Source organism: Spea bombifrons, chromosome 2 (genome assembly GCF_027358695.1).
Source record: "Spea bombifrons isolate aSpeBom1 chromosome 2, aSpeBom1.2.pri, whole genome shotgun sequence".
NCBI classification, from domain to species: domain Eukaryota; kingdom Metazoa; phylum Chordata; class Amphibia; order Anura; family Pelobatidae; genus Spea; species Spea bombifrons.
This window is the reverse complement of record NC_071088.1, coordinates 133,506,248-133,530,346: the sequence shown is the minus strand read 5'-3', so window position 1 is coordinate 133,530,346 and position 24,099 is coordinate 133,506,248. Positions and strand designations below refer to the sequence as shown.

Below are 24,099 nucleotides of genomic sequence, written 5' to 3'. Positions count from 1 at the left end.
ACATGGAACAAACCACGGACTACCTACACACATTTCTGGAAATTAAATTATATATTTTCTTTTTTCCCAAATAAAAAATGACTGATGGGAATGTATAAGGGGATCATATTAGGTATGAGGGTTTCTTATTTGCCACAACACGTGATCTCCCAAATAGGAGATTACAATTAGGCTTCAGTGGCGTTAATTCATATTTGTTGTCAGGAACATCTCATTGTCATGTGACATGCAATATTATTTAAACTTTGGGTTATTATTATCACTTTTTACATCGTATTTAAAAGGTCACCAAATTTTCTATGACACTATTTTGTAATTATATTTTATTTAAAATAAAAACTTTAATTGCCTGGATTAAGAAGAAAAAAAAAATATATATATATATATATAATCTTTGGAATGTTTAGTCTTTTGAATTCTAAAATTACAAGTAGGAAGATAGAGGCAGCTAACCGATCAAAGGGAACTTGCTTGTTTTAATGGAAGCTGCACCTGTAAAGAATATTAATCAGGAATCCCGCGGTGGGCACAATTTTTTTTTGTGTGGAGCGTGGGTGTTTCTGTTCGACCGGAGGGGAATATTCACTCTCCCGGCTGCTATACTATTACTAGATTAATCCAAGCTGGCACTGCCATGCTGTGTGCATGGATTCATTTTCAGCAGATAAACTACTTAGCAGGCAAATACATAAATCTTTTTATATTTATATATATATATATATATTTATATATATATATATATATATATACACACATATATATACACATATATATATATACATATATCATGTATATACATATATCATGTATATACATATATACATATATACATATATATATATATATATATATATATATAATTATACTGCACTATTCCAGGTGGTTAGAAACATGACAAAGAATCATAAATCTATCTAAATTATAATCTTGTTCTGCCAAAAAATGGAATTATTTGTATCTGACCTGACAAGTGGTTTTGGATCACAATCACTGATTATATCTGAAGGGAATTATAAGAGACACAGAGCAAATCCATGTTAAAGTCTTACTACAGGAGGAAAGAAAAATCCACAGCTTAACCCCTTGAGTGCAATGGACACGATATATTTATATATAAATTTTCCCCCAGGATGCCGGACCGATTTTCACAGTTTTGGTATAGTTATATTTAGGGCTTATACTTTACCTAGGCAAAAAAATAATAATAATAATAATAATAAGGATCCACTGGATGGAGATTTCTGGCCGCACGCTGCATAAGCAAAAAACTGTATGGTCTCCCATATCTAGCCTCTGGCTACACTTAATGTCATTTGGTGGCCACCACCCTTAACGTCCACGAGCCACCTCCTCATCACTATTGAGGTCCTGTCCACAGAGCTAAGATGTCCGGCCACATAAGCTTTGAAGATCCTACAGGCTACTTCTTGAGTTGTCATTGCATGCGATGGCATCTGAAGAAGTAACCTCTGAGGTCTTAAGGCGTTATACAACTCTACATCTTACTGCAGCTTCCTTCGACCCCCTGCGATGTTCACCAAGCCGGTTCGGCCGAACACTGCAAGCTAGGAGCTGGGAGAATGCGGGAATCATAAGAGGACACTCAGCTATCATATGCATTACAGCTCATATAACGGCCGGGGTGTCCCTGTATCTTCAAAATGCCTACAAAATGTCTAAATTAGGCCTTATTGACACGTTAACTCTATATGGTTTCTACCAACAACGGTATTGCCGCCGGCATGCGCAGTAATGTCCCACGGTATAATAAGGGGGATAGACTTACTGCTACAGGTCTTGTTGTAGATCTGGCTTTCCTGTGGGTACCCCTTCAGCCTGCACTGGAACCTGTGTTGCCAAAACTCCTGAAACCACGGGTTCCGGAAATTGGTTTCTGGACGTAGCTGCAGGTAATAATCATCAAACCATTTCACGTCGGGAGATTGCAGCTTGATTGTTATTCCACCCGCGGCTTCGCGCTGATAGCCGTCTGTCACATCGTAGCGGTCTGCCCAGCCGTCACTGCAGAGATAAATAAAATGATAACATGATAAATCCTCCCGTTTAGATTCTTCTTACAAACTTTTGATTGATGCCCTTATCTGCTGGGCATTTATATAATAGCAAGTAGATTAAAGAGCGCCACATCCATGAATCCCTTTAGCCACATTAGACTAAACAAAAAGGGTATACAAATGGTTAATCCCTTAAATGTCAGTTGGGTATTCTCCATTGGCTCCAAGTATGAAAGACCAGAGGATCGCAACATTTTAATACATAAAGGGATTTAACAAAGTACAAGAGGCTTAGGTGTAATTTAAGGAAGTTTTACTTTACTGAGAGGGTGGTAGATAAGTGGAACAGCCTCCCAGCGGAAGTGGTAAAGATTAACACAGTGAGGGGATTTAAACATGCATGGGATAGGCGTACGGCTCCTGAATCTAAGACGAGACCAACGACGGATTAAGGTCCGAGTTGTTACATCTGTATGGATTAAGGATAGAAGATGCCAAAAATCCTATATTTTACAGTCCAATACAGTTATGTGATGGTGACTTTTGTTCTTAGGCTTTGCTGTTTATTCCTCCCCGTTGGCAATTTAATGATATTTTTTTAAAATGCGTGATGGTGTATAGCACCCTCATATTCCACAGCGCTGTACAATGGGTAAATACGACATAAAAAGGGGTACCGCACAAAGCAATTTGCAACAAAAAGGTGATAAAGTAAACTTACAATTACAACATAAAAACGCAACAAAACATATAACCGTCCATGCGCTACATAACAATAATAATTATATAATAAATATTTCATTAAATATAAAAATAATAAAATAAAAAAACAGTAATAACAGTCCGGTTGTACAGATTTTTTTTTATTCACTGGTTCATTGTCTTAAAACCGCAAGCTTGCAAAACACAAAGCTGTGGATTTTTTACTGGGACAAGAGATTACTGGAGCACCTTATACACAACTCTACATCAAAGCATGAGCAGTGTCATGATGTCATATTATAATTCGGGTACTGTGCATAGTAAGCGACTGGTTGGTGGTCATGGAAGTCCAGGCAAATTTGGGACTGCTGCCAGCTATGGATAATATACAATACACATACACTATATGGACAAAAGTATTGGGACACCTGATCATTACACCAACAAGGACTGTGATGACGTGTCCCCCCCCCCCCCCCGTGCAGCTATAACACTCTACTTGGAAGGTTTTTGACAAGATTTTGGAGAGTTTCTGTGGGAATTTTTGCCCTCATTCATCCAGTAGAGCGTTTGTGAGGTCCGGCACTGATGTTGGATGAGACACCCGGCTAGCAATCTCCTTTCCAGTTCATCCCAAAGGTGTTCGATGGGGTTGAGGTCAGGGCTCTGTGCGGCCGGTCAAGTTCTTCCACCCCAAACTCATCCAACAATGCATTTATGGACCTTACTTAGTGCGCGGGGGCAGTCATGCTGGAATAGAAAAGGCCCTTGCCCAAACTGTCCCCACAATGTTGGAAGAAGAGCATTGTCCAAAATGTCTTGGCATCTCCCCTTCAGCATACCAAGACATTTTCTACCATGCAATTCCATCAAAGTCCCTGTTGGTGTAATAGTGAGGTGTCCCAAGTTTTTTGTCCCTATAGTGTGTGTGTATATATATATATCAATCACGAGCTGATAAAATATGAAGTATCATGAGATCATGGCTGTAACTGCCAAGCATTGAAAAGATGGATTGCCAGTGATTAAAATGGGAAATTACCTTGACATTTAAGGTTTATCTGGTTTGCGGACCATTAAGTGTGCAGGTTATTGCTGTGACTGTTAGTTTTACACTCGTCATGTCTGGGAGATGTGGCTACACTTGTAACGGAATGCCTGCGTATCAATTCACTTTTTACTCATTTAAGGCATAATATTTATTTCATCATACATTTTTCAAATATGATTTCATGGGGAAAAAATATTGTTATCTGTGTGCAAAAGACAGAACTCTGTATAGAGTATATTTCTTAAGCTGGGGATCTAACTCACTCTGTCCCTCTTTCCTCCCGTGATCCCCCTCTTCTCCGGTCCTCAGAATGTTTGCTGGGTATGAGGGTATCGCAGGGTTCTACAGCCCTAAAACCCCCAATAATGTGTATAGAAACAGCAAAAATGGGTTTATACATTAAAATAAGCTCAATTTCAATACTTCTGACTTCCCTCTAAAATAAAGGTGTCCCTCTATAATGTCTTCTCTCCTTCCCCAAGTGCGTCCTCTCACGCCCCTTGAAAAAGATGCGTAAGGTCCCTCCGTGTCCGATCGGCAAATCCAGCCGCTGCCTTCCTCAATACATAATAAATAAAAACTTAAAATATATGCGATATCGGCTTATTCAGCCAACGATCTCTAATAATTCTTTTAGTTGCCTCTCTTAGGAGCCAAGACGATGCGCGCGCCGTGTCCGCATATGTTAACGTAAAAATAATTTCGCTCGGATTTATTTAAAACGGTTTCCTAGCAACCCGCGTCTTGCATCACAATTACAGGGGCCGCTTTCTATGCCGTAAGGCACTTCCTCTGCTATTAAGGTTAATGAGTATGATCATTAGGGCATAACCTCGTCTTTTCTGCTTTGCAAAATCTGTCCTCAGCCTCCATAATTATCGCGAAACCTGCTGTTCTGCCCACATCTAATCACTCCTCGGCCAAATCTCTGACTAATAGTAGTTTAGCGTTATTTTCTGTTGACGCGTCCCCCTTCGTATGCATTCATCCATGATTAGTCTTAAGCAAGAATTGGGGGGCTATTAATACTTTATTAGATGTTGCTATATAGAAAAATGATATAGAAAACATATTTGGATGGCGGCGAAAGCCCAAAAGCTCTTCGAGGTAGCGCTTGTACTAAGATTTTAGATTATTTGGATTTTTCCTCCATTTTTACTTTTTGAAATTATTATTATATGTGTATATAAATATTGGAATGTAGCATATATCATAAAAACTAAAAATCACCAACACTCTATGGCTAAGCAACAAACGAGCTGAAGTATAAGCTTGGCATATGATGTTTTGGTCGAATAAAGAACGTTAATTTGCAATGATAGGGTGCCTTTATATGGGGTCATAAAAAAACTCTTACTAAATATCTAACAATAACAGAGTGGATTTTGTTGTATACTGTCACACTTAACCCTTTAAAGGCACACTTTAATGCATATAAGAGTTTATGAAGAAGCACCGAGTGCGAAACGCGTTAGGAGTGTCTGGCTCTGTGCATTTCGATCAAGTACGAGGAATAAAGAAGATTGTTCATTATCACCCTTTATACCTGTCACGGAGCTGGCTAGTCTGACCGACTACCTCCGCTGTCTTGTGCTCCCTTAGCCTGGGACAACACACTTTCCCCGGTTCCCCAGTCACTAGCCGAGACTCAGTGTAGGGTAAAACCAAACGAAGACTGATTTATTTCTCACACACAGAACTGGATATATCCAGAAAAACACACATTAACATAAAACAAGATATTGGGACACAAACCGCCCCCTTAATCTGCCTCCCAGAGACAACAGGGGCAGTAACGGGATTAACAATACAATAGGTGGGGGAGACTGATTTATACATTAGACTAAAACAATGGCGGTCACTCCCTGGTAGCAGACCCTGGCTGTCTGCTGGAGATAATCCCCTCAGCCAGTGATGAGATGATACTGCTGGGGGTAGCCACAGAAGCCTTTACAAACCCAGGGCCCATAGTCAATAGGGAGGAGGGTGGCAGTCAGGCTTCTCCAGTGGCCCCAGTGATGGAGGCTTCCGTCACAATTCTTCCCCCTTTGAATTGGACTGACATAGGATGAGACCCCAAACGGGTTGACTCCGTAGTCAGTCAGTTTATTTGGCCCATTAATGCCCTCCCAAAATTGGTGCTCCTGCTGGGGAGATGGGCCGGCTGCGCCATCTCCCGTGTACCGCTGGGGAGGGATAACTCCTGCATCCCCTCCCGGGTGCTCCTGCTGCCGTTGAAGAGGGAGTTCAGGTTGATCCGGTCCCGGAATTAGGTTCTGCTGCTGGGGAGATGGACCGGCTGTTCCACCTCCCTGCTTCAGCTGGGGATGCGGGTCGGCTGCTGGATCTCCCTGAATTCCTGCAGCTTTGGTAGGTGCTGGGCAGAGGCCAGCGATGCTCTGCCCGGTTGCCAGCACTTCAGCTGGGGTTAGGGCATCTTGTGGGTCGGCCTGCCGCTGGGCAGGGAAGGCCGGTTCCTCCGCTCCCGGGCTGGTGAGCTGCTGCTGGAAAGATGGAAAGGCTGTCACATCTCTCGGTTCCTCCCACTGCCGCTGGGGAGGAAAAACAAGTTCCTCCGCTCCCGGACATGTGAGCTGCCGCTGGGGAGATGGGCCGACTGCCGCATCTCCCTGGATCCCTGTAGTCATTGCAGGTGTGGGGCAGAAGCCAGCAGCACTCTGCCCTGTTGCCAGCTCTTCAGCTGGGGCTAAGGGATCTGGGCAGACTTCCCAGCATTCTGAGGACTCAGGTGTGGAGGGCGCAGTGTTATCCACCCCTCTTGGGTTAACATCCTCAGACAATAAATCAACTAAATCCCCAGTCTCTGGATCCGGTTGTGGAGCACAGTCGCACAGCTCCAGTATCGGATCTGGATTAGCTGCCAAGTATCCCTGTGACTCAGGGGTGGAGACCGCAGTCCCATCCACCCCGCCTGGGTCAACATCCTCAGCTGACCACTCAATCACATCCACAAAATCCACACAATCCCTGGACACTGGGGCATTCTGTTGAACGCGTTCGAACAGTTTTTTATACGCCTTCTCCAGTTCCCACTCCTGTGTACCGTATTTACCGGCGTATTACACGCACCGGCGTATAACACGCACCCTCGCCGGAACCGGAAGTGCGGGAGACGCGGCTGCAGATCGTGCAGCACAGAAAGTTATCGGCGTATAACACGCACGTAGGGTTTAAACTTATTTTTTTAGATATAAAAGTGCGTGTTATACGCCGATAAATACGGTAATTAAAAAGTCTAAATCACCTTTAAGTCCTAGTGCATCTGGGAGGTCCCACTCCCTGAAATCCCGGATGTCCTCAATCCGCCACTCCGCTGTGCTGCCGAAGTCCGGATCCTCCTGAAGACTATCCCATAATAATCCCAGGCCACCGAAATCATAGCCCTCTGGAGAACAATCTTTCGCAGTTCCCCAATATGCTTGCTCTGTATACCACTGCAGAGCCCTATAGTGATCTTCCAGCTCTACCTCCTGCTGGACCAGCTTGTCCAATTCAGATACCCATTGCTCCTGGGGTTGCTGTCCCAGGAATGACATCCGTAGTTCCCGCTGGTCTCTGATCTTTTGTTCGGAGCTTGGAAGACACTGACCCCGGCATATAACAGCCCTCTGCCAAACTGACCGTCGAACCACTTGCCTCAGGTTCTGGTATTGTTCTGTAGGCAGAGTAGTGGTGTAGCATGAGAGGATGACCCGCAGCAGCCCCTGGAATTCTGATACCACATCCATGTCCTCGTCAAGGCGACCGAAGTCTGCCGTCCTGTCGGTTAATCCCGGTAGAAAGTAAGTGTCCCTCGGACTAAGAAGCAATCCCACCGCTTGCCACCAATGTCACGGAGCTGGCTAGTCTGACCGACTACCTCCGCTGTCTTGTGCTCCCTTAGCCTGGGACAACACACTTTCCCCGGTTCCCCAGTCACTAGCCGAGACTCAGTGTAGGGTAAAACCAAACGAAGACTGATTTATTTCTCACACACAGAACTGGATATATCCAGCAAAACACACATTAACATAAAACAAGATATTGGGACACAAACCGCCCCCTTAATCTGCCTCCCAGAGACAACAGGGGCAGTAACGGGATTAACAATACAATAGGTGGGGGAGACTGATTTATACATTAGACTAAAACAATGGCGGTCACTCCCTGGTAGCAGACCCTGGCTGTCTGCTGGAGATAATCCCCTCAGCCAGTGATGAGATGATACTGCTGGGGGTAGCCACAGAAGCCTTTACAAACCCAGGGCCCATAGTCAATAGGGAGGAGGCTGGCAGTCAGGCTTCTCCAGTGGCCCCAGTGATGGAGGCTTCCGTCACAATACCCTTTCTATATTTATTCAGATGGTCTGAATCCGGACCCTGGTTTGCAGAGCACCGTTTACTACATCGGAGGAGTAGGAGATGCTCGGCTTTTGTTAGTTTTTATACCTGCTGTGTGTCACATTATATTTTAACTGTCTTTCCTTCCAAAGACATGGATAATATTTGGGTGTTTTCCCTGCCCCCCGAGCTCCTTTTGTCTGGCGATGGCATTTGCAGAGCCAACACACTATACAGTGGATATAAAAAGTCTACACACCCCCGTTAAAATGCCAGGTTCTTGTGATTTTAAAGAATGAGACAAAGAAAAATCACTTCAGAACTTTTTTTCACCTTTAATGTGGCCTATAACGTGAACAATTCAATTGCAAAACAAACTAAAATCTTTGAGGGGGGGTTAAAAAAAACTCCCAATAACCTGGTTGCATAAGTGTGCACACCCTCTTATAACTGGGGTGTGAAGACTTTTTATATCCACTGTATCACACATGCATGGAGTTCAAAATAGCTGGTGAGTAGGATAAGGGGCAAATCCATATGAGCTGAAGCAGCCAATCGGGGCCAAAAAAATGGCAGACTACAGAGGAGGAGGGTAGCTGAAGCTCTGTAGCTGCAGCTTCTACTTCAAGCAAATTTACCTGTTTTCTATAAACTATATAGGGACATTGATGGTATAAAATGCAAGGTAAAGTGTCATCAGCAGAGAAAGCTAAGTAATCAGCTCGAAAGGAAATACTGAATGATAAATGTCTTTGAAGATATACATTTAGAAAAAAAAAGTGAGTAACTAAATCGTCCAAAATTAATCGATTTCAGAATATCACCAGTCCTAACTTCCGCAATTGTAAACATCATTAATAACCCATGTTATTGAAATACCCGGGAACCAATTCAGGGCTGGCCCCCCCCAATGATCCCCATCACTTATGAGCGACGTAAAGAGTGGAACCAGCCCTCAAATAGACTGACTCAGGTGCCCAAAGTCAGATGTGGCTTTAGGAGCTTCTGCTTCAAAAGTGAGTTCCCAGGTGTTATATAATGTTAAAAAAACAGACGATAATAGTGATTCCTGCACTTGGTAATATCCGAAAACCATATAAAAATATTTATATACTGCAGTCAAACTTCCTGATTTAGACTATACATAAAAAGGAAAAAATATAAGAAATATATAGTGTAATATTGCAATGGTATAATAACTGGTGCTATTTAGTAGTGCGCTCACATAGACCTTCCTTGCCCTACCTGGATCTTTGCCTGGAATTACTGGAAGCTGGATTTTTAATGTCAGCTACTATTTTTATGGAATAAATTTTGTTACATTTTTTTTTCTATTCACTACATTTCCTTAACCTGGATAAAAGTACTAGTGATTTCAAGGAACCCTTTCACCTTCATTACTAAGCAATACTAATTATGACATCATTGCAATATTACACTATAAATATATTTTTTTATTATTATTTTATGTATATTCCATATCTGGGAGTTTAACTGCATCAGATATTATTTCAAAAGACCGTCCTTTTTGAGGAGCTCTCCTATCTTCGTGTAAATGCGAGCGCACCACTAAATAGCACCAATTATTGTTAACCTGTCGCGAAATGGGTACTTTTTTTTTGTCTTAAAAATGCATCGCCTATTTCTAAACCCACATAAGAATGAATAGCTTATTACAGTCTTGAATTAGCACAAAACGCTTTTTGAAGACAAAAAGGACTGTTAGTATTACGCAAACACAATGGATGTTGATATTTTTAGAAATGGAGAGAAATTCCTTTGAATAGGCAGAATTTTCTTGCTTTTGTTCTTGTAAATAGTTTTGTAGACAGATATGTTTAAGCCGTATTAATAAGGGTTTCCAGTTATGGATAGATTAGTCTCCCTAATCTCCCTGAAAAACGCAAGAATTCTGCCATGACATAGTGTGTGGACCCCTAACATCTCCTGGCATGGGATATATGGTTATGTGCATTAGATTTTGTTATGGAGACAAAGCTAACGTATAAATGCATTTAAAAAAGACAAATGGATATATCTGTATTGCTCCAAGATGGACTAATTAGTTCAAGGTTCGCTAGCAATTAAAAAAATGATATAAGCTTTTGATATCTGAGGTCTCTTCTCATGAAGCAGACAAATCTGAGGTTCTGAAAGTCTATGGAACTCTGCATCTTTTTCTGCGTTCACCCAATTAAATATGTCAAATACCGTATTTCCCCATGTATAAGACGCAGAGTCTTCGAAAAATGCAGGGTCTAAAAACCGGGTGCGTCTTATACGGTGGTTGTAGATTGCAGTTACTACGGTACTTCCCAGTAACTCCCTGCAGTCACACTGCCGTCTGGTCCCGCCTCTTTCTGACTCAGTGCCGATTGGCCCCGCCCCTTTTCTTATAGCATGCACACTGCTCAGACAGCAACTCATCTAACAGGAGGTATAAAATTAATATTTGGGCTGCTGAAAGTTAGGGGAGGTGGGGGTTAATTTAGGGGCAGTTATGGTTAATGGGGTGTTTAGGGTTAATTTAGGGCAGTTATTATGGTTGATGGGGTGTTTAGGGTTCATTTAGGGGCAGTTATTATGGTTAATGGGGTGTTTAGGGTAAATTTAGGGGGAGCTATGGTTAATGGGGTGTTTAGGGCTAATTTAGGGGCATTTATGGTTGATGGGGTGTTTAGGGTTCATTTAGGGGCAGTTATTATGGTTAATGGGGTGTTTAGGGTTAATTTAGGGGCAGTTATGGTTAATGGGGTGTTTAGGGTTAATTTAGGGCAGTTATTATGGTTAATGGGGTGTTTAGGGTTCATTTAGGGGCAGTTATTATGGTTAATGGGGTGTTTAGGGTAAATTTAGGGGGAGCTATGGTTAATGGGGTGTTTAGGGCTAATTTAGGGGCATTTATGGTTGATGGGGTGTTTAGGGTTCATTTAGGGGCAGTTATTATGGTTAATGGGGTGTTTAGGGTTAATTTAGGGGCTGCTATGGTTAATGGGGCATTTAGGGTTAATTTAGGGGCAGGTATAGTTAATGGGGCAGACACTGAGAACAAGGAGAAAAAAAGAGAAGCAGAGACAAGGAGAAGTTAGAGAGACATTGACAGAGAGAGTGAGGGAGCGTGTGAGAGCGAAAATGCAGTAAATGATGAGCGAAGATCACATCTGTTCTACTCACTCGACCAAAACCTGATTCCACCAAGTATGATGTGGTACATGCCATAAAAAGGGAAACATATTGGAAATTACCCTATTTACTAAAAATAACGTTTAAAGTCCTCATTATTGTCGTTATACAGGGCCAACCAAGCTCCAGCTGCAGGAGAAGCTCACAGGGTTTGGACCTCCATAATGTATAGTGAAGTCAACTCTCATTAGTGAATAAACCCCTTTTTGAGGGATTCTCTGGAAAGCTACTTATATGAATATGAGATATGAGATATAACTCATATCAGGTAGTAATTTTACCCTACCTGAAATTGTAAAAGGGTATATAGACCTGTGTAAAGTAGGTCTCTTCTTTCTGTCCTTTTCCATCTTTAAAAAAAAAAAAAAACCCTAGACTAAGACATATGCAAATCTCTTTAAAAGACATAGGTGCTGTGGTTTCATCTTCTCTTTGGTCATAATTAAGATATTTAGAACTTTCCAAGAGAATTAAGAATTAAAAAAAAAAGAAAACATTGTCAGAGATTATCTAAATGAAAGCGATGATGTTAGTATAATGTTCAGGGAGATTATGGCAGGGTAGTGAGTTCAATGGCTATGGAGTATCTCGGGGGGGGAAGAAAATTCAAATGATAAATTATAAGTACTACAAGTTTGTATGGAACAAAAGAGAAGCTGAGGGCTAATATAATGGAGTACTTATACAGATATATAGTAGGAAGAGAAACTCTTTGTAAGAGACAGCTTTCAATTGTCTTCATAGACAATTGTCTTCTATTGAGGAATTACTGTTGAGAATGTTAAGCCTGGAGGATGTTTTAGAATGCTTACAAGAGTCATTTGAGATTACTGATGATCAGAGGACTGTCATGGCCAAGACGAGAGATAATAAAAGTAATTTTGAGTTTTGCTGTGTCCTGGGTAAAAAAAAATATTTTTAATGGTGTTGGATGATAATCTATATGACCCAAAGGCATAGTACGTGGTCGATCGCTGAAAAGTAATATTATTGGTAATGGCGAATTGGGGAAGGAAAATTATTAGTTCCATTTAGAGACAAATTGAAATCTGATACTGGGCTGGACAGACAGTCTGGGTCAGAGCACTTCATATTCGGCTCTGATTTAGTGATAGAAGAACCTTCCAACCGATGTCTTTCTTACTGTATCACTGCAAATCCCTACTTGAATACACGTGACTTAGTTCAGAATGTTTCCACTCCAACTCACGTTCCTGCATACTATTTTCCCAAGCAAATACCCTCTTTAGCATGCCTCATACATGACGGCTGTGTTTTTCATGGCTCTTATGGTTTGCGCCAACATGTTAAAAATGTGAAATCCAGCCATGATCAGTACTTATTTAACTAAAGTTCAGAATGAAAGCAAAAAAAATTACAGCAAAAAAAAAAAAAAAGCAAACTGCACACATTTTTAAAAGAATTAACTACAACAAAAAATGGCTAGTGTTTCTAGCACAAGGAGTGGCCCCCTAGTGGCCATGTGAGATCTGTGAGTGAGGTCTGGGGTGTTTGGCAGGACAATAGGAGGTATGCCATAGAACTAGATGTCGCATTGCGATCAGTGCAGGAGAAATCAGAGGGAAAAGAGTGAGAAACAGCATTTCTCACTCTTTCCACAAATGGAAATAATGAAATATAAATTAAAAAAAAAAATACAGTGAGCTCATTGCGACATCACTGGCATACATAAGATGTGCGAGAAATGGGTCTCTAACCATATTAAATAAATAATAATAAAAAAGAAAATGAAAAAAGGCCTGACAGCCCATTGCTCTAGCACTACATGTAAAAAAAACCAGTATGCCCCCCTTTCACTACCCCCAAAATCCCCTTAAGCCAGAACTATTAAAAATACTACCCTATAGGGTATTATGTAAGGGATGGATGTAGCCCTCTAAAAGCATAAACATAGACTTGTGGGGTATGTCTATAATCAGGGGATGTTGCCGAACATAATTTGGGTTATTGTTCATCGATGGCATCTACTGTGCAGACGAAATTCTAAGCAGGTATGTAGCTTAGCGTAACTGCATTATGTCACCAAAGGCAATATTAAAAAAAAAAGGACTCCTATGATACTGAAAGGGTTAATAAAAGGGTCACAGCAGTCATTAATTCCAACAAACAAAATCTCCATTAGCAGGATGCAGACATGTCGGGAGTACTGTTTTTATGAGGGTTTTACTAATGGATTTGTTTTTTTTAGAATGTCTGGGTCTGTAAAACTAGACACGCTAGATTTATACGTGCTGGAGGGTCGTCCTTGGCACGTGCCACACGCGGTGCGTAAAAAAAAAAAATTGCATAATAAAAAGGGACATCTATTTTTTGGAGGGCCTGGCCTACTGTTCATTTGTATGAACCACACGCAGTCTCCATACCTGAGAGCTTTCTAAATGAGCGGAACCCTGAGATGCTGGAAAGATTAACCCTTTAATGGCCCATCATGAAGATTCTAAGTAGTTACAAATAGATTAACCAAATGGCTCTAATAACGGCCCTCATGGAAACCTTAACTTGTAAAATACACACATAATGTTTTGTTAAAGGGCCGCTAGGCAGCTACACCTCAGATCCTTAATCAAAAGTGTCCCTTTGGTCACCTGAAATGTTCCTATCCGCACAATTAGCAAACCCCCCCCGCAGGGCACAAGTCGGCTCTGGAAACGGTTGCTACATTTAAAAGCAGTCGTGTCAAAGAAAAGGTACAACTGTTCCTTTAATTTAGATTAAAATGTTTCTTCTCATCCGAGTTCCCCCATAACCCTCTGTTAATGAATAAATCCCTCAGGATGAAACGCAGAGACTTTCCCGCTCTCCTGTCAGGGTGTTTATGAGCCCCGTTAATTTTAAAAATGTAATTTACACAAAAAACACTGCTAGTGGAAAATAACGTGACCCCTATATTAACCCCTTTGGAACCCGGGCCTATACGGCACTAGAGTAATTTTTAGCGTTTCACTATGTCTTTATTCAGCTGGAATCTCCGTCTTTATCATTTAGGTAACCTACGAAAATGCTAAAGTAAGGAGTCTTCTGAAGTATTTATTATGCAAATAGCTTAAACAAAGCAAAACAATTAAAACTACCCAAATCTAAGCAGTTTTTGGACATAAGTAGATTATAGCTCCATTATTAGAAATAACCATATGGGGGCAGTTTTGCAAGGGCATGTGGTTAAAGATGTGCTCACGGGGCAGGCCTCGATGGAGACTTTTGTGTATTTGAATGCTATGTAGATGTTGCTCACAAACACAGACAAGCAGTGGAACATGACTTCTTTTCTTAAGATCTATACACAAGAGACCTAACACAACAGAACAAGTGCACATTTCCATTATGTTGCCATCTACTGGCAAAACAGACTGTATAATACCCCAATACATAACAGAGACGTTTGGGGCGAACATGCGACTTATTGATGTCCGTTTTAATGATTTAAAGGAATAATATGTTATTTCCGTGATTTAATTTATAAACATTTTCTGCTGTTTCTACAGGCATTATTGAGACTTTTAGTGCTGCAGAACCCTGAGATACACTTGGTAACTTCTCAGGATCTCCCTCTCCTGCTCCTCAAAAAGAGGCAGGAAGGGGTGTGTCTGCATTAAGGAGGCAGGGCTAATTGAACAAAGGGGTGGAGCTAGGTGTCAAAAACTCAAAAGGATTGTGGGTCGGTGCAGGTTCCCCGAACCAGAAGGTACAGTAATCGGCTCTGATTATACGTTTATCAGTTTAAATGGCGCCATTGTATTTGCTGTACAGTTACTGCACGGTATATTAAATCATACTTATCTTTCCAGTGTTGTAAAAAGGGAGGGGGGATCATGTATGATGTCATGTCTTTGCATTTGCTGTAGCATGACATCACAGGGCGGACAGCCCTGATAAATTAGATACTTGCAGGGCCCTCCTCACCTGTTGTCTCTGTAAGTCAATTTGTTATGTTATATAATACTTGGTATGTCCTGTCTACCCATTGTACAGCGCTACGGAATGAAATGATTTAACTCTATCACTTTATTTGGTTTCTGCTTTCCCTAATATGATTTTTAGTGAATCAGTGGGCAAATAATTATATTTAGTGGCAATAAGCACCTTTTTTTGTGTGCTCCATGGTAACAATAAAAAAAAGTATCTTTTTATCTTGACGATACCAGTAACTACAGTAAGCAACACATACACATATATATATATATTTTTAAAAAATCTGTACAAATATTGTACTTTCAATGGGTTAATGCTAATTTTTGAACATATATATGTTTTTGTTTTGTTTTTTTAGACTATTTTATTTCTTAGCCTTCCTCCCTCTCCATTCCAAAGTGCCAGTAGCTATAACACCTTGAATTGTATTTTTTTTCCACCGAGGCTGACGGTTCACGAATTGTTCCTATGGTTGCCATGCCAACTAACTGCAGCAATCAAGCGAATGTGCCCACAGTTCTCCTGCCAAACCCAAGGACAGAAAGATTAATTTTATTTATGTGTGTCGGCATTCCCCCAGTATATTACTTATTTTATATTGTTCCAGGTCTTTTTTTTTCCTCGCCAAGATAGATTTAGCCAAGGGCAGCTAGTGATGGACTCACACATCAATTACTCCGGAGAATTGATACCGAATTCTGTTTCTCATGGCACTGGTCATCAGTGACTACCAGCGTTTGCAAGTTAATCATTCACGTTTTATTTTTTTTATCATTCATTAAGATATTTGTATATTATTATTATTATTATTATATTATCATATAATAAAAATGTATAATAATAATTATTATTATTATATAATATAATATAAAAAAAAAAACCTGAATAGTTAATAATGAGTGCCACCGGCTTCTGTAGTACTACATTACACTGTGGGAAGATTACAAAACTAACAACTTTAAAATGAACAAAATACAATATTAACGATAACAAGAACAAACGTAAGGGAGAGTTGGTAGGAGTTTTTCAGGAGAATTGTGGTTTCAATTCTTAAATTCCATCCTCAATAAACTTCTGCTGTGGGAAAGGCTTGGCTGGCCCCGTATAATGTATAGCTTTGTGAGATTTTCACAAAGGCTATTAACCCATTAAATTATACATTATGCAGGGGCAGCTCAGCCATCCTAGCTGGAGAAACCTGCATGTGTTGACTCTTCATAATGGATAGTGGAGTGAGGGAGTTGGGGTGAATGGTTCTTTTCTGCCTGAGTCTAGAACTGACAGACTAGATGGGGTCTTATCTGCCATCACATTCTAAGTTTCACAACTTAGCGAACAGACCCCATTGATACAGAACAGAAGCCCTGCTTTCAAGAGCTTAAAAGCTGTAGATAATTTACAGAACCACAAACCACATTTCTGGCTTTATTTATCCATTTCAACCACACAGAATACAAGTAAGCAAACCACGTGGTGGAACCCCCTCCCCATCGAGCCTACAACCATACTTTTCCATTTAATTGTGTATCACAATATCTCAAAAATATAATTTCTGTTCCAGCTGGGGGGAAAAAAAACATCGAATTCTCCAGCATGCGATTAAAAATCTGTTCCGTAATTTAGCCTTTTTTCAAAAAAAAATTGTGCTGTAAAGTTTTAAGTCATCCATATTGAATTCTATACATCTCGCCACAGGGTGGAGACACAGCATGGTGACAACGTAGTTCCAGATCCTTTACATATACCGTAACTCCCTCGTACATTCCACCTCCGAAGTCTAGATATGGTTTAGTTTTGCCATTCCTATCTCCCCAGATAATAGACACACATCACTGTCTGCATCGCCAATCCCTAAGGTATAAGACAACAGCTGATGGTGAAATTGCACTAAAAATAAATGTAAAAATGTCTAATTCTATTAATTCGCAAATGCTAGACAAAATAAGACCAAACTTGGAGCTTACAAAACGACCTTGTATGAAGGTCCAAAATCCACAGTGAGAACAGTGATAGCAATCATTCCCATTGTGCTCATTTTGAACAGCAGGGTATATCAGAAATTCTGAGAATATTTTTTTTTGCTTTTTCCTTACATCACAGCAATTTTCCACATTCACAATTTTTTTTTTATTTTGAGTAAATTACAGCAAATCACAAAATCCCTGTGAAATGTAGATGTCTTTCCAAGTAATCATTTTTTTGTGTTTTTGTTTTAGATTTTTTCAGAAAAAAAATCTCCCTCTCCTAATTACGATATATTGCAACATGATTACACAATTGACACAAGCTGGATATTTTTTGAAGCACGTAATTTACTTCCCTCCACGAAAAAACCCCAAAAACAACAAAATATAGGTTTCTTTTGGTGACGTAAGCCAAGTAGAGCCATATCACTTAAACTTATTCACAAATTTAAATAATAATAAAAAATATATATTTTTTTAAATAATCCTCTTCAGATATGTATTCATGTCTTTCTTGACAAGCAGTACATCGTAATCACTGGATATAAAAATAAATAATCCTAAGTTTAATGCAGTTTTAATCTAAACGTTTTAAGATAAATGATTCAGTTTTAACATTGAAATTGATCTTCTGGGTTCTTCAGCTGCTTATTCGTGACTACCGGTATTTTATATTAATTTCATTTTTTGTTTTGGTAACCAGTGGCGTCACTATAATACCACATAATACCCAATGCCTCCTCCAACTGAAATGGTGTCTGCTTTGCAATAGGTGCTCAAAAGATCTCCCCTCACCAACCCTCTCTCTGTGGGTTAGGCCAGCAGTCGGACACCAAGACAATGAGAGGTCTAAGTAAAGGAGGTCTCAGCCAATCAAGAGAGACTTTTCAACTCTCATGACTGATGCCAGTCCAAAAGCCTTTCCCGATTGGCTGTGTGCCTCCATCACATGGAGTGGAAGCTGCAGCCAGAACCAGGCAAGAAACCTTTTCCCCAGAGGGAGCACCTTTATTTTGAGAACCATCTTGTAGCCGGCTTTCGCCACTAAGAAGACGCCAACGATGGCCAAGATGGTCCTGATAGAACACCCTACTTCCCGTTACATCTCCTAATGTGGGGCTACCTAAGGCCTGACACAACCTTAAATGGCCCTGGGTGTAAAACCATAAGTCCTGCTTTTCTTATTCTGCAACATTTCTGTGTGGTATAGTGAAAACCAGATAAACGATAACATAAATACACGTTAACTCAAGGAGAAGAAGATCATCTGTGCCTATTAACCCCTTAAGGACAATCGCGGTCCCTAAACCCATTGAAAATAATGCATTTTGTCATTAAGAGGTTAATCAGATTCAGTCCTAGACCATACACGAGTCAGAGGGTTAGAGCCGCTCATACCATACGCCTGCCTCCGACAATAATCCTATTCAAATGACTTTGATCACAGCAACTGCTTTTAATTATTTATTTTGGGTAACATGACATCAAAAAATGTCACACTGTAAAAATGTCATGTAAAACTATAAATAATTAAACATACAAAAGAAAACAGCTTTTCAAGTATTTCCTTTACAGATCCTTCATCAAAAATACATGCCAGGGATCAATAGCTCCCAAAGGAGTCCCCGGGGAGGGTTTACCCGGCCTTAGCTTAGAGGTATTAGTAAATATATTCAGTTAGGTCCCAGTGTTGGTTCCCCTCCCTCCACTGTGAAACCCTTCATCATATTATTACTGTTTTATATAGCGCCATCATATTCCACAGCGCTGTACAATGGGTAAGTAGCGTATAACATACCATATCCCATATTGACTTACAGGCCCCTCATTAGGCAAGGAGAGTTTACAATCTAGAAGAAGCGTTAACAAAATGAATAATGATACAAAACCTGTGAACAGGAAGTTAAAATCACTGCTCCCATGGTATATCAAAAATATTATCCAATACGTATATTGTTTTCTTATTTTGACTCTTAAGCACATAATTGCGGGTTTATTGTTTGTTCACAACTATCAAATTAAGGATTTTGTGGATTAAAAAAAATCGTAAAGATTCCATTTAGTGAGTCACCAAATGCTTTAATCAAATGGCTCTAAAACCTTGACTTGTCATTATTTTAACTAAGTCACCTGCATTCAAGCAGGGATATAACTGAAAAATACTTGTAGCAAAAGCACCAATTAGGAGTCCTATATATCATAACAGCGAGGGTCAAACACCCTGAGAGCTCCCAGGTATGAAAAATAAATATATATATTGCATATATATATATATATATATATATATATATATTATTGCATCCCCAATAATGTCAGTGTTACATCAGTGGGGTCTGCATAGTTTAATTTTAATTTCTTACTTTAATTCTATTACTTTTTTTAAATGTTTCATAATTCGTATACTTTGATCTCACTACAGTCTCCGCAACCCCACTTTTCTGATTGCAGTACTGGCGATCAGCCAGCAGGTGGTCACTACAGCTCAACGCTCTGGGGTCTTTAATCCTCTGTTACTGCTGACACTCTTGGAAGAGAATTAAGCGTTCGGTTATTCAGACACTTTTCAGCGCAACCGTTGTCCGCACCCAGAGCCAATACATTTCGGCTGTCTGCTTGGAGCCAATGATGCCGTTTCCTGCTGACCGGTGGAGTCCAGGCTTTCATTAGACAAGCTGACCACCTGTGTATCAATGTATCGGCAGAGATATCCCCCGTCACTGCAAAATTCTAAAGCCGTTATACCGTCTTAGGGGCTTTTGCAACCATGTTTCACAGATCCTTACGCACCGTCATAAATGGGTTTAGGTCAACTAATGTGAGTGAAAGCTGATGCAGGAAAATTATCCATCCATTACTATTTCCTCTAAAGCTTTTTTTGTAGGTTCTCCTGCTCTCTCTACTTTTTTTAGGTGCACAACTTATGATGGGGTACGTTCAAAGCATTGGCATTGACCAGTGAGAATCTAGATAGTCCTGGTGCAGAGGAATAGGCACACCTGGGAATGGGTTCTCCTTATCTCTAAGCTCCAGGTGCTTTGCATATGGAAACAGGTACAGATGCATTTAGGGCAATAGTTCCCACTCTAGTCCTTAAGGCACAATAACGGAGCAGGATTTAGTAATTAAAACATTGTCTTACAATAGCAAGATTTATAAAAGCTGGACTGGATCCGGGTATTATCTATTAATGTTTTTAAAATCCAAATCTTAATGAAAAAACATAGAATGTTAAATAACCGTACCTACGACTGGCATACAGTTGATAAATGCTAATTCAAAATCATGTATTCATATTCTTTGCAACATACATACAATTTCCTTTATAGTCACATTGACATTGATAACATTCCTATGTGACAATCATCAAGAGATCACATGTTGGAATTTGCCTTGGGCTTATGACTGGCTGGCAATTGTTGTTAAAAAAAGGCTTTATATGTCACAAAGCATTAGTATTGTGTCTCATGCGCAGTAACATCCTTTTACACAAAAAAAAAAACAGTTTCGTGAAAGTATGCTGACTTCTATAACCACAGAAAGAGAGGATATTGTGTATATTATTAAAAAGACGTTTACCCAGAGGGGTGAGGAAGATACCGCAAAGCAATAGTACTCATCCTTTACTCTGCGTTATCTCATGGCGGCACTGGATACGCCAATGTAGACACAAGACTGGGATTGATTCAACGGCTTGTCCCATCATTTGAAACATAGTAACCATAGATAATAACCACTTGGCCCATCTAGTCAGCCCTGATGTTAAAATTCAGATCTTAGTCAGTCCTTGATCTTGTCTTAGATTTAGGAGCCGTATGCCTACCCATGCATTTATAAATTCCCTTTCTGTATTAGCCTCTACTACGTCTGATGGGAGACTATTCCATTCATCGACCAAACCTTCCTTACATTACATTTAAACCTTGGACCTGCCAGTCATTTGTTTTTTTTTATACTTGATCCAGATCCAACTTAGATAAAGGCTGACTTTTGGTCTTTCAGATTGCCCTGTCTAGCTGGCAGATGAGAAAATAGAAAAAAGTAAGAGGGTAATAAGAAATGTTACCTAGATTTTTATGAACAGCACTTTCTCTGCTTGGATCTTAGAGCTACAAACCCATGCTGAAATTTTAGGCTTCCTCAACTCAATATTACACCTTAATTATCAGGTTGAACCTACTAATTCTGCTTTATCTACTACCAACCCCATTGAGCTCTGTTAGCATTATTAGAATTGTATTCCAAAATCCATAAAGACCAAATACTTTGTGATGTGACGCTAAAGGAATGGATTCCATCGACTCGTCACCATATAGTCAATTCCTATTTGCTTATTAAGCACTTACCGCCTGCTGAAGAATAGACAGTTTCTTAATTATAATGAATGAAAATGAATGAATGAAAATCGACATTCTTCACAGTATTTAACTGGCCATGTATGCTTAAAATAGTAATAGTAGTAATAGTAATAGAAACACATAATGATCACAACGGGCACAACAGGGTCCATACACAATTTTTTTTTCGGTAGAAAATAATTGTAATTGCAAAATAAAAGTACAGAATATTTGATTTATTTACTAAAGCTGAACCTTGCAGGTTTCTTATTATTATTTTTCATCAAGTTACTATTGTTTTATATCATATTCTGAAGCCGTGTACAATGGGTAACACATTATGGGTGTGTGTGGATTTGGATGTGTTAGCACATACCCCAGTGGGAGGTAGAGGGGTCATTAACTGTACTTTAAAATATTTTAGTGACTTTCTTAAAATGTCATTGGGTGGGCGGCATGAACCTTGGATTGTCGGAAAAATAAGGCCTGGGGTGTCTTTATCACAGGGCGAAATCTCCACTGATTGTCTCTGTTATCTGGCTGACACATGTGTGTCAAGGAACGAGGCAAAGAAAGGCACTGGAAAAAATAGTTGAAATTATTTCATATTCCACCTCCCCTGCCTCAAGTGGTTTCTTCCATGAGCACTTCCTGTCTGGAGTTTGAGTGGCTAGTGCTTCCTGCGACAGTGTGCGTGTCCGGCTCACAGCTGTTAGAGATTCCTCTTGCTTTGTGCATCGGCTCACATAAACATAAATATATATGTGGCCCAACATCAGAGTTTTACCCAGGCTGTACAAAACAGCCTTTAGACAGAGGACACCGGAATCTGTGTATGCGCAGACTGTAAGGGAGTTTTGCAGAGCATACATGAGCCAAGGTCTGCGGAAAATCATATAGAAACAGAGCATGGGCTCCTTTTATACAGTCACATAATTTATTCTTTGGTTCAATCTATATTTAAACTTTGCTCTTCTAATTTACCCTTCGAGATTTATTTAAAGGAACCATTGTAGTTTTTTTGATTCCAGAGAAACTGTGTACCATCTAATGTATTCCAAGGAAAGTCTAGCGTTATTGTTTTTGGATATTAGGTTGCACTTTTAGAATTTTTGTATAAAAGACAGCAATAGTTGAAAGGTCATCTTGTAAATGTTAATGATCTTAACAAATTTTTAACAGATTTGTTTCACATAGTACTGTGGCAGTGTACTAAATGTCCTTAGGTTTTGCGATATCATGCTAATTGGTGGCCTACTTTTTGCTGCTTAAAGATGGCAGCCCTAGGCTGAGCTGGCTCTGCATCATGAATAGTTAAAAAAAGTCCTGGCTCTCTTATTCTGGGTGCCTCCTGTGGTCATATCTGGAATTGCGCTTTGACAAGACCCCTTTCTATAATTAGTTGTCCAATGGCCCATTCATCAACAAGACCCCTGAAGCTAAAGCTCACTCGAGTTAGACCTTCATAACGTACAGTAAAGTCACAACTCTCAAGTCAACTCCCCCTCTAGCGAATACAGTCTTATGTACAGTTTACCCATTGTATAGGACTGAAGAATGTTATGGCCCCATATAAATCAATAAATAATAATATGATGTGATGCAATTCAAGTGTAGTTCTAGGTAACACTTTAGATCACTATAATGTGTGGCAGAAAATACACAAGCATGCATTTGGTTCCTTGCTTTATGTATAATTATATCAATCACTTGATTCTTTTGTAGCCGCTTGGCTTACCGAAGATTCTTGCTGCTTTGGAATTCTGTGATGTTTTAGGGCATGATTAAAACTAGAATCTGTGACTGCCAGGCCACATGGCAACAATTCTAGAGAGTATAACCTGATATCTTTTCTCTAGCCATCATACTGTTGAAGAGTGGTTAGATGGAGTAAAGTTCTTAAAATTGCAATACCATAATAAAAAAATAAATATTATTAATATTAATATTTATCTGGCACAATTATGTCTGATTATTTTCATGGCTCAAGTCTATTTACTAAAATATTTAATGGCTGTCTGGTGCCATTTACTACCCCTCAACATGACAGCAGAGCACCCCTACGTTTGTGTTTCTGGATAGCAGGGCCTGAATAATGGAGTTTAACAGGCTGTCTGAAAATATTATACAAAAAAAGGACCATTCCAAAAAAAAAGACAATATTTTTGAAAACTTGTTTTTAATACTTATTTTAATACTATTAATAAAAACATCTGGTTGGATTTTTCTTTTAGGCATCCTGGTCTAGTTAGGGATGAGCTGGGGCAAACTTTAACACAATAAAAAGGGCTCTAATCCTTATAGCGCTAGCTTCATATGTGGTACATCATCAATAAAAAGCTAGAGTGGCAACTATGTACTATTAATATACTGTAGAGGAGGCAGCTATCGCCTGCTTACAGAGGAGATCTTGTGTGTTTAGTAGGAAAGCTGCGCATTTACTGTTTAATACAGAGTCTTCCTCTTACAACGAACAGAGAGCTGGAGATCAGTCATAGAAAGATCACCCGGTTCTCTTAGTATTAAACCCCCCTCAAAATTAAGTCTGATTGCTGCCCTTGGGCAGCAATCAGCACATGG

The 24,099-nt window shown here is 39.9% G+C and overlaps 1 protein-coding gene across 4 annotated transcripts in view; it reads right to left on the bottom strand.

Annotated features, from left to right (window-relative positions):
- GRM5 (glutamate metabotropic receptor 5) overlaps nt 1-24,099 on the bottom strand; it is a 132,046-nt gene that overhangs the window by 34,584 nt on the left and 73,363 nt on the right. For all 4 annotated transcript variants that reach the window (XM_053456556.1, XM_053456560.1, XM_053456559.1 and 1 more), the window contains exon 4: nt 1,787-2,022. In XM_053456556.1, the coding sequence (XP_053312531.1) occupies nt 1,787-2,022 (236 nt within the window). The remainder of the gene's footprint in view (nt 1-1,786; nt 2,023-24,099) is intronic.